The following is an 11,863-nucleotide window of genomic DNA, read 5'->3' on the forward strand; positions in this document are numbered from 1 at the left end:
AGATACTAATTTATATAGAACATGCACATAAGGTACTTGTGTTTACAACAAATGAGATTAACCATATGTTAGCAATAACTTAGCAAGAAAACACACATTTTTTAGTAAGTCTTACACCATATATTTTGTCTACCTGTGATATGCATCACAAATATTGCTCTTTCTTCTAGCTAATGGATGTTTATTCCTAGAAATAACCCCACCTGGTGCATGCACAACTGAGGAAGCAAGTAATCTGAAGGAAGTGGAAAGATAAGAACACAAAATACAGATTCTGCCAATGGAAAAAATTAAATACAGTAAATTAGTTTCTGTGTTTTCATAGCATGAAGATACAAGGTTAAAACAATCTTTTATAAGACTGTTAAAACGCCAAATACGTGGGAGTAAGTAAAAAGGGAAAGAAAAGGGACTTTGGTTTATAAAATTTTCCATGATGCAAAAGACTGAAGCCAATTTCTCCCTAGACACAGTCCTGACGCTGAGTGGCTGCTCACCAATGTGCAGGAACCTGTCACTTGTACAGTAGCTTTCTGAGACTTACCCAGTGGCCCCCATACCCCAGCCCAGCACACACACTGACTACTTGCTGAGCTCCAGAGCAAAGGAATTCTTTGCGGAGCAATAATTGACAGTTGGAGTTACAATCTAAGTTCTATCCTTCAGAAAATTGCTAAATATTTGTTTTAAAAAAGCAGGTTCTTCAGATTAAAAGTAATCAGAATTTGACTCCATATTTTTTCCAGTTCCTCGGCCCCAGGAACATCATCAGTTCAGAAAAAAAAAAAAGTTTTCCTTTGAAAATAATAATCAATGTCATTTTAGATTTTGGTTTGATTCTTGTAACAATTTTGCAAAAACCTGTAAGAAGTCGGGGTTTTAAACTAGAAATGTCATTTCTGAAGCAGTCTCATCATTTGCAAAAGTCATAGCTGAGACTGAATCTGAATACAGAAGGGATTACTCTCATCTGTACCGAAGTACTTTAACTGGTCAAATGTCAGATATTAAAGGGAAGGGAGTCAACAGACAGATGGAGCAGTAACATCAGCAAAGTGTTTAAACTAATGATTTATTAGAAAATAAGTAATTATAATGGGAAAACTGTTGTCTTATTTCAAATGGATCAATGTACAAAGAATTTTTTTTCTAACATAGGTATAATACATCAAAGAAAAATTTAGAAAGATAGAAAATATATTCTTGCATTTTACAATGGGTCATTTGATGCAGAAATTTCTTCTTATTCTTCTCTTGAATCGCCTCTGTAAATCGCATTATTCTGATAACTCACAGACACATTTTTACTGATCTGGAGGATCAGGAGATTTTATATTAGGAACTGACAGCGACGAGTTTCTGTGCTCATCTCCATGTGCCTCTGAGCGTCCACAGAATAGAAAAGCTAATCTCCAGTAGTCCAACAGTTAAAATAATTGACGAGTGTATGTTGAATCCTCAGGAGAGAAGAGAGGAAGAAAGGAAGGGGAGAGGAGAGGCTTGGAGGGAAGAGGGGAGGGGGGGGGCAGGTGCTGATTTCAACCCTGTAGCGTCAGGATTGCGTCAATTCGGGTTTCAGCCACGTCTAGACTCTCAGAAACGAGCTTCTCAGAAGAGCCAAAACAGGAACAGGGGTGGCAAATCACTGTGCGAGGGCGAGTGGACCTCCCTCTTTGCCTCCTCCCCGCTCCAGGCGCAGGTCCCCCAGGCTCTGAGCTGTTGTTTTCAGCACTCGGGAAAGCCGGCGCTTCAGATCCAGGCAAGTGAACCAAGAAGGGGAGTTTTCCGTTCAGCACCTCGGACAGAACACGCAGCAAAAAATGGCTCCGATCACTAGCAGCCGGGAAGAATTTGGTAAGCAAGTTACTCAACTTATATCCACAGTTGTTCCTTGAATACTCCGGGGTGGGCTGTGATTTTTTCCGCGGGATGGTTGAATACAGATTTCCTAGGTAGTTAATCTGTAAGGAAAATGAGAACAGTAAATGGGCAATCGTGACTTATCTCTGTTGTTTCTCCCTTCCTTGGTATCTTTCTCCTTAAAATTGCCTTCTGCTAGGGCGATTTTACATCCAAGAAGTTCCTAAATGTTCAGGTAGCTCTGCAAATTGCAGCACGCGCTGAGCAAAGGAAAGGAGGTCTGTTGTTTGCTTGTTGGTTTCATTAATTCCGTAGGTGATTTTTATTTATAGATAAATCTGTGTTTAACTTATTAGCGGAAGCCAAATGTTTCTGTGATTACATAAGGGTTTGATCTTGGTATAAGACAACTTATATATTGGAGAGTTGGAATGTATGTGTTATTACAGATACCATAAGGATGTTTTTCTGTGCTATGTTTTTTTGTGTGTTCTTGAAATACGTTGCTAGCGAAAGATACAGAATCCTATGTTGCTAGGATTAAAGGGGTATTGGAAATGAACTAGCCTAGCCCATTTCATTTCGCAGGTGAGGTAACCATAGCCTAGAGAGATGAGGGAAGTGTTGCAGGTCAAACGGTTAGCTAAAAGCTGCTGGAAACTAGATTTAGGACTCCTATTTTCCAGTTCAATTTCCCTTTTCCTATACCATATTTTTGGCACCATTGCTCTCCTTCTGTCTTTGAGTAAATAAAATCAGATGTACTTCTTCAAATAAAAAAGTAATATTATAGGTCCCATTATATTCCAAAGACAAGAGATCAGAGTTTTACTTACTTTACAAGTATTCAAAAAAAAAAAATCAAGGAATTTTATAGAAGTTTGTGAATAAGAATTGATATCTACAAATGCATGATAATTGTTATTAAATTGAATGAAATGACTGAGATCTTTACTCTCAAAAGCTTAAGATCTTATCAGTAGAGAATACATAGGGAGTAGGTGAGTCTTTCCATGTTATAGAGAATCTTTTGCCATTTGATAGAAGTATTAAATAGAGACACTTTGTGATACTATATTCAGGAATGAGTTTCTTTCACAGCCTTCCATTGGGTGATTGAGTTTATATTGTTGTGATGCTTATTCCCAATTTCTTATTAGAAAATCAGAAATTTTCTGGTACTGAGGCATTTTCAGAGACTGTGCTAGTGAAATATATGTTGTAGCTTGGGCCACCAGTCTATTTTAAAAATCACTTTCTGTTACCGTTATTGTTCTTCTTACGTTGGCTAGAGAATTGCCTTAGTTCATGACTTTGCTTTTGCTCCATGGCTTGGATTATTAGAGAGCCCAAGAGTGGATTTTTTTTTTCCCTCACAAAGACTTGAATAGAAGGATAAAACTGAAAAGCTGATACTAAGTTTAGCTGATTATCTTTAGCTCTCGTTTTATTCTTTTTCTGTAGCATCACTGCTTTTTCTATTTGGGGAATTCAAAGGTTTATTTTTCATCTCTACGTGATTCAGCTTTTTGATATAATGAACTTTAGAATTTTTTATTGTTGTTTTATTTTGTCTGTTTTTTAAAATCTTCTTAGATACTTCTGCTCTTATTTCCATTTCTTAATCTTGTATTGTTTGAGTTCAGTTTTGTAATTATGAGGTAGATTTGCGGAAGATTTGGGGGGATGGGGAAGGGAAGTAACAAAAGATCCTTCTTCCAGGGGTTACTTAAACAAGACTTAACCCTTTCCTGACCATGACTTTTAACTTTATTATCCACTATTTGGGATTAAAAAAACAGGTTGGAATGAAACCAAATGCAGATAATATTACACTAGTTATATTTACTTTGATTATATTAAACATTGACTCAGTTGATTCACTGCTGTCCAGATATAGAAATACTGCTTTTACTTACAGTGTTACTAATCATTTCTTGGAGAAATATGCTTACATATGGAACATGGTAAGCTTCATGCATAATCAATGTTACCTAATATCAGTAAGTTAATGTGCCCTCATTCAAGGAAAGAACACCAATTTCAATTTGATTACCATTTGCCATGTGAAAATGTGCTAGGAAAAAATCAGTTATGCAAAAAACTGAACTCTAAATTATCTATACTTACTCTTCTCATTACATGTGAAGGAATGATGATTCATTTATAACCATTGTTTGGTTTTTATCCTATTTAGGTGTAATTAATTTGTACCTTAGATAATTCAGTGTTTGAGGAGTTTCAGGCTGGTATACAAGGAGTTTGCAGTGTTATAAGTTATATAATGTTAATATCCTGTTGTTCATCTTTTTTTGTTCCTTTTTCCCTAATACATGTACATTTCTTTTACTGTTGTTTCATAATTTGGGTGGAAATTACTAGTGTTTGTGACAATGGCAGATAATGTTCCACTATTTCTTAAAATTAAGTGAACCACTGAGTCCCTAGATATTTTCTGCTTGAATCTTGGGTAAAGAACTACCAAGAATACAGAATCTCTCAGTATTTGAAGAATGTGTATTTGGAGGTTTATAGTCAGTAAGAATTGATGCTTCTGGAAAGCCTCAAAATGTCAATGAAAACATAATGAAATTAGTACTGATCTATCAAGCTGTAGTTGACTTTTGTTATCGGAGAAAACAAAGGTAGGTCAGGGTCATTTGGCACCCCCCCCATCCCTGGTCCGGGCCCAGTTTCATCTTTTCATTTTATTTATGAAAAACTACTGAAATAAAGACGTTTCTAGCATACTGTATTTTTGTTTCTGTGTGTCACACAGGGGATGTGTTTATTCCTGGAAATGATGCGAAATGTGTACATAACTTATACCCAGAATAGTCAGAAAGTAATTCAATCTGTACAACCTACAACAATTGCCAGCTCTAGTACGCTTTTCAGATAGGTTCATATCTCCAACTCTGCTCTTTTAATGTATGTTATTGGTCATTTAATTTTTCAGATGAAATCCCCACAGTGGTGGGGATCTTCAGTGCATTTGGCCTGGTCTTCACGGTCTCTCTGTTTGCATGGATCTGCTGTCAGAGAAAATCATCTAAGTCTAACAAGACTCCTCCATATAAGTTTGTGCATGTGCTAAAGGGAGTTGATATTTACCCTGAAAACCTAAATAGCAAAAAGAAGTTTGGAGCAGATGACAAAAATGAAGTAAAGAATAAACCAGCTGTGCCAAAGAATTCATTGCATCTCGACCTTGAGAAGAGAGATCTCAATGGCAATTTTCCCAAAACAAATGTCAAAGCTAGCAGCCCTTCTGATCTGGAGAATGCAACCCCAAAGCTCTTTTCAGAAGGGGAAAAGGAGTCAATTTCCCCTGATAGCTTAAAGTCTAGCACTTCCCTTACTTCAGAAGAGAAACAAGAGAAACTGGGAACCCTCTTTTTCTCCTTAGAGTACAACTTTGAGAAGAAAGCATTTGTGGTTAATATCAAGGAAGCCCGTGGCTTGCCAGCCATGGATGAGCAGTCAATGACCTCTGACCCGTATATCAAAATGACCATCCTCCCAGAGAAGAAGCATAAAGTGAAAACCAGAGTTCTGAGAAAGACCTTGGACCCACTTTTTGATGAGACCTTTACATTCTATGGGATCCCCTACACCCAGATCCAAGAGCTGGCCTTGCACTTCACAATCTTGAGTTTTGACAGGTTTTCAAGAGATGATATCATTGGAGAAGTCCTTATTCCTCTTGCAGGCATTGAATTAACTGATGGAAAGACGTTAATGAACAGAGAGATTATCAAGAGAAATGTTAGGGTAATTCTTTTTTAGTGCTTAAAGTAATTACAAACAATCTTTTATGCAGCTTTTTTGTATCTAGGGGGTTTCCATTAAAATGATAAATTTTGTATATATCATCTTTACCATATTTAATTATTATTTATCATAATTAAATAGGGAGCAAGGGAATAGAGTATACTAAAGAAGATTAATCTCACAACCGAAATGCTTAAAGTATTTTAATAATATAAAACACATAGGCATCCTTTACGGATACTTAAATATCATTTATATAAATATTTTTGTTGATTTCCATTGTAAGTATTTTGAATACCTGTCACTTAAACTAAAATGCAGGCAAATATTTCTTATTCATAAGCAAGTTAACAAAGACGTTTCAAAGTCAGCATAACTGAATTTGAAATTGAAATTGAAATTTAAAATTAAATCAATTCATCCTGAGGATTTGGAAGTTGTATTGACTTTTCATAGAATTGCTTTTCAAGGAAGAGACATCACATCATTTTGAATTATAAATGTCCATGTTTATGTTGTATAATAGGAAGTGAGTTACTCTGCCTTTGTAGTTATACTACTGATGTAATTCTGGGATTACTAGAAAATGACAAGACATCAATTAATCAAACTTAATCCTATTTTCACTGTAAATACAGAACTCAATTGATTCCAATGTTACTATTTCAGAATAGCTTTGTCTATAAGGTGTAATTTTATAGAATACCATGAATTTCATTTTGACCACATACTCACCTTTGTCTCTGTTGAAGTTAACGAAAGTCACACTCCGGATACATTAAGTAGCTTCTTTGAGATACCCTGCTGCTTAGTGTGGCACAGTGGGAATAAAGATCTGTTCCCACTCTCATTCTTCTTAGAGTACTTATTCATACAGTTACCCCATGTAAGCTTTTGTAAAAATATATATTGAAGTTTTAGGAGCTCTGGCCAGCCATCATTCTCAGTTATTATCAAACCCCAAGTTTATATTTTGTTACTTTCAGTTAAAACTTGTACTTAGAGTTCTTGGTCATCTTATCTAACGTCTTCAAAGTATAAATACAGTAAAATCTAAGTAGCATACAAAGAAAGATCCTGTGATCCTGTCCAAAAAAAGCGTTAAAAATTGAGTCAATTCTCTCCAATATTTTATTCATTTCTTGGATTAAATGAGGACCTTGGGTAGGGGCTGGGAGCAGAAAATTTTAACTCCATTAGCCCTCTGGGCCAGGAGAATGGTGAAGGTCAGAATAAATTTCAGTTGGTCTGAACTCAAATTCCAGTAATGTCAGTGCTAAAGAATTTGAATTCAAATCAAACTTACCACGAGTCATTTTTACCTATACAGATCCATTCAAATGATTAGACAACTTTTATTACTATTCATAACTTCAAAAAGTAGAGAATTAATTAAAAAGCAAAAGCTAAAAGATACCTCTGTGTAGGCTGTACTCTAAATATCCATTTAAACATTTCTAGTAGTGGGTGTGGCTAACTCACTACAAATTTTAACCTTCTGTAGTACCTTAAAAGACCACAAGATGGCAGGCAGTTGTTTCAGGAGGCGATGATACTGCCCAAAAGCTTGTAGTTACGCTTGGATTCCTTAGCATATTAAAATAACAATAAGTAGGAAAACTACATTAAAATAACAATGCTATTATATTGATTTAAAATGTTATATCAAGATCAAGTTTTGAAAGTAAAAATTAATAAAAATACTTATAGCACCTCTTTCTTTGTTTAGAAGTCTTCAGGACGGGGTGAGTTACTGATCTCTCTCTGCTATCAGTCCACCACCAATACTCTCACTGTGGTTGTTTTGAAAGCTCGACATCTGCCGAAATCTGACGTGTCTGGACTTTCAGGTAAGAATGCTTCTGAGAAATTCAGGCTCAGTGTACAAGTAATACATTGGGCAAAATAGTTAACAGCTAACATAATCAGGATTTTCATTTACCTTTTAACCACAATCACAAATGATGAGATTGTTTTTCTGTTCCTCATTTTATAAAATACTAGTGTGAGCCAGTGTCATTAGCAAGAAGAAGAAAACTACATAGGTCTAAGATCTAAGCCAAAACTAGTACATGGTAGGTGTCTGATTGGATGGAGTTGAAGCAGAAAGCAGTGATAAATGCAGAAGTGAGAGGCCATTGCCAAAAACACAGCAACAGAAATCAAGTTAAGTTTTGGGAGAAGAGTTCTTAATTTTAGTATTTTAAATGAGCCTGCCTACCCTTACACTTTGATTATGTTTCCTTTAATTCCTTATGTATCTGCTTTAAGAATTAGCTTTTAGTTTTGTCACTAATTTTGTAAAGAAAATAGTACCTTGTTGTATAGCAAGATGAGAAAGAACGCATGACCTATGGGTTAAAATAATCTTAGTTGAAATCCTAACCTTTCCATTTCTTAGCATAGAAACCTTGAGTATGTTTCTTAAACTCTATACAAACTGAACGTACTACTTACGTTGACAGAGACCGTGAGGATTAGAAAGGCATACTTCATTAAATATCATCCAGTTATATTATTATTATTGGTTGATAATGGACATTGAACACATGGTCTTGAAGGTTTAGATTAGGAAGATAAAATTACCTTATATGCTGCAACCAGAAAAAATAATGTAATTAAATCTGTGATAAAGTAGCATGATCCTAAAATCCACACACTGTAGGTGACATAGGGAAGGTCAACACTGGGAAACAGGAAGCAAACCCAGCAGATCACTAAAGAAGCACAGAAAAGGTAAAGCCAAAAAGGATGTTACTACTGTGATTCTAAATGCCTGTTCAACAGAAAAAAACAGCTCAAGCTCTGAGAGGTAGAGAGACCATCCAAAGTCATGCAACTTAGTAAGGTTAGATATTGTCTAATGTTTTGTCCTTCTATCCCATTCTCTAGAATGAGTTATTAGTAATCAGCGTGTGTCATTAGAACATTCTATTTTCTTCCCCTTTATATTATCTCTTCCTCCTGCCATGATAGCTCCTTTCCCATCCTCTCATGAACAACTGTTTTTTCTTGCATTGCATGTTCTTACTTATTTTCAATTTGTTGACAATAGAGAAGCCAAGCTTTATCTACATTTTCACTTTTTTCTGACTTATTTTCACTGTAATCACACTTTACTGGGATGCAGTAATCTCTAAGGGCACCATTATCTTGAGATCAGCTCTTCAGTCAGCTTCCGTCCTTGTAATGTCTGTTGTTTACCATCACAGATCCCTATGTTAAAGTGAACCTGTACCATGCCAGAAAGAGAATCTCCAAAAAGAAGACTCATGTGAAGAAATGCACCCCCAATGCAGTCTTCAATGAACTGTTTGTGTTTGATATTCCTTGCGAGGGTCTTGAAGAGATAAGTGTTGAGTTTCTGGTTTTGGATTCCGAAAGAGGATCCCGAAATGAGGTGATCGGGCGGTTGGTCCTGGGAGCAGCAGCAGAAGGAACCGGTGGAGAGCACTGGAAGGAGATCTGTGACTATCCCAGGAGACAAATCGCCAAGTGGCACATGCTCTGTGATGGTTAGCATCCTACCCATGAGTTGGAACTTAATGATTTTTACTTGGCGGGGAGCAATTTTCTTTCTTTCCATATGTGATTGCAAGCTTGTGACAGCAAGCTACCTTTATTTGTTAGAAATGGGTTGAATTAGCAGACCAGAAAGTAACTGTAAATGTGTATCATGATAATTTCCCCCTTTATTAGAAAAGTTGGTGAATTTTCATAAGATATTCAATTTTGCCTGCAGGTTACCAGTGATATAAATAAGAGTAATCAAGCATTTTATGAATACTGCCCTGTAATCCCAGGTTATGGATGTGGTTTATGTGATGATGATCTCAGAACAAGTCACTGGAAGTCAATGTGATTGTTAGGATTTAGGAATGAAAAGCATACCTTCTTTTATGAAAATTCATCCATTTTTCTTCAAATGGGAAAATGTATTTTTCTTTAAATCCAAAGATATTAAAGAAGTGTTCTCTACTTTGTTTTGATTAAGTACATAATGTGCAAATGATTGTCCTGCATATAAAAGTATATGGTCATTTCTCTTTGGTTTGTAATTATTTGATACAATTTTATCACAAGAGGAGTAACAGGTTTGTTTCCAAAGGACAGTAAACAAGCTGAGAAACCTTTTTATCAAAGGGCTGAGTTGAGAACACTGTGACTGAAATATGATTTTTCTCCCCCCTAAGGTTATATGTGAGTCAAAGTGTTATAAAATATCTCACATAAGAACCATGGCCTTGAATTATTCATTGCCTGTCACAAGTGTCAGTGTGGTCTAAAAAGGCCCTATTTACCTTTGTGAAAGTTGTTGAATTAGCTAGTGGGTAAAGAAATAAACTTCAGCTAGAAGTCCAATTAGAAATGCGGTTTGCTTATAGGAGATATGTATAGTATACATGTGTATGATCAAGGCTACTCCTTGTACACAGAGAGGGCATGGATAACTAAGTCTTCATTTAGCTTGTTTTCCCCCAGAAAGTACTAAGTTACTATTTGAAAAGAAACAAACAAACAAAAAAGACCGAAGTTTTAACCACTGCCAAATAGAAAGCATTTACTTAAACCAACAAATTCGGTAATAAGACTAAAAAAATAGTTATACAGCAAGCCTAATATAATTTACATATGTTCACACAAAATATATTTAGGCTGTCAAATTAGCACAACAAAGTATGTTTCACTAGCTTTTCTAGGTTAATTTATCTTGAGCTGTTGTCTGTGGAACAGTTTATAGACTTGTGTTCTGTACCATTTTAAAGCGTCAGGACTCTGAAATTCATTAAAAATGTGATAGAGTGAAGCAGAGCCCTGTGATCATTTGGAAAGAATTAACTTGAGGTAACGCCACAACACGTGAGTTTTTAGAGACGTATGACTGAAACTCGGGTACAGTTGAACTATTAAATATGCAAGTTAGAAATGAAGTCTACTGAAAAACTTACATTTTGAGTCAGGTTTTGTGTCGGTACTTTAGCAGTTTTTGAGAATGTGTTTGATATCACAGTGTTTGTAAATTCTATGACAATGCATTTTCAAAACAACTTATACATGCTTTTTATGACTATGCCTAATGTAAAAAAAATGTTTTACATTCTATATGTACAAAAATGGAAACCAACCTCTTTTTTGTGCTTTAAGATGACTTTGGGATTAAAAATGAATATTCTCCAATCATTGTCATCATTCTACCACAAGTTCACCTCACAGCATCTTGGTCCACTTAGCATTTCTGTGAAAGCAACGTGAAATGAATTGTAGTCAGTGTGTGGTTTGGGGAAGTCAAATGGCCTTTTTGTGTATGTATATTTGGTATCGTGGGCCATGGAATATAATATATTTTGGAGCTCTAAAACATTGTGAGAAGTCAACTCTAAGTATCCTTCACAACAGCCAAATGTTAATGGTGGTACCAAGTGAAGTATGGTTGTGGGAGAAGGGTGATTTTTTTTTAAAGTGGAACAGCAAAACCAACAAGAACTACTTTTAAAATTACAAGGAATCATTTGTAAATAGTTGTTACTTTTAAAACTTACAGTGTTTTTGAGTGTGAAAAGTTGAGTAAAACTATTTGCAACTGCTTTTAAGAAAAGAAAGAAGCAAAACTAGAAAGGAGTTGAAACAGGCAGGGACATGCGTAATCCCATTAACTGGTGAAAATTGTACCGTTTTATAATGTATTACAATATCAATGTGAATATCTTGAACTCTGTTACCAATCCTGCACTGTATGAAACATGTAAATTAGTTGTTTGTCTGATTAACCACTCTAACCACCCTAATGGGGAGGTATTCCTGTTTGAAGAACTGTGTAACTCGGTAACTGACTTGTTCTCATGTCGTAACTCAATAGAAGTGACTTGGAAGGAAGCATGGTGTATGAGGTGGTGTCTGTTCTTTCGTGCCAGCTCTGTATGATGTTTGTAAGACCCTATTTGTAAGACATGAATAAATTGCTGCTTTTGCCCAAACCATTTCAATGCAAACTTTCTGCCAATGGACTCTGTAGTAAGGCTTCTCTTATTTCTATCTAAACACAGGTTTCCCTCATAACTCTCCTGGCATAGATTAGAGAACTTTAGTGACTCAGAACCAACATCTTCCATATGTCTTATTTTATTTTGTTTAATCCTCATAACAATCATCTGGGACAAATATTATTATCCCTGTTACACAGAAGCAGAACCTGAAACTCAAGGAGCTTGGGCAGTTGACTCAAGTCCAC

The 11,863-nt window shown here is 35.7% G+C and overlaps 1 protein-coding gene across 2 annotated transcripts; it reads left to right on the forward strand.

Moving 5' to 3' along the window:
- Positions 1-1,460: 1,460 nt before the first annotated feature.
- On the forward strand, positions 1,461-9,654 carry SYT4 (synaptotagmin 4). Of its 2 annotated transcripts, none has more exons than XM_014834680.3 (4): positions 1,461-1,854; positions 4,820-5,634; positions 7,364-7,484; positions 8,847-9,654. In XM_014834680.3, exons 1-4 carry the CDS (start codon positions 1,821-1,823, stop codon positions 9,152-9,154), a joined length of 1,278 nt encoding a protein of 425 aa, XP_014690166.1. In that variant the 5' UTR covers positions 1,461-1,820; the 3' UTR covers positions 9,155-9,654. The 2 variants fall into 2 exon arrangements, with proteins under 2 accessions (XP_014690166.1, XP_014690167.1); XM_014834681.3 differs by having other exon boundaries at positions 1,596-1,854; positions 7,367-7,484.
- The last annotated feature ends 2,209 nt before the right edge of the window (positions 9,655-11,863 follow it).

Source organism: Equus asinus, chromosome 7 (assembly GCF_041296235.1).
Source record: "Equus asinus isolate D_3611 breed Donkey chromosome 7, EquAss-T2T_v2, whole genome shotgun sequence".
Classification (NCBI taxonomy): Eukaryota; Metazoa; Chordata; class Mammalia; order Perissodactyla; family Equidae; genus Equus; species Equus asinus.

Bases quoted from the DNA above. Each gene is read 5' to 3' on its own strand.
- SYT4 (XM_014834680.3), top strand. From the start codon at position 1,821: ATGGCTCCGATCACTAGCAGCCGGGAAGAATTTG. The intron at 1,855-4,819 runs GTAAGCAAGTTA...TTAATTTTTCAG, and splicing joins TAGCAGCCGGGAAGAATTTG to ATGAAATCCCCACAGTGGTG. The intron at 7,485-8,846 runs GTAAGAATGCTT...TTACCATCACAG, and splicing joins TGACGTGTCTGGACTTTCAG to ATCCCTATGTTAAAGTGAAC.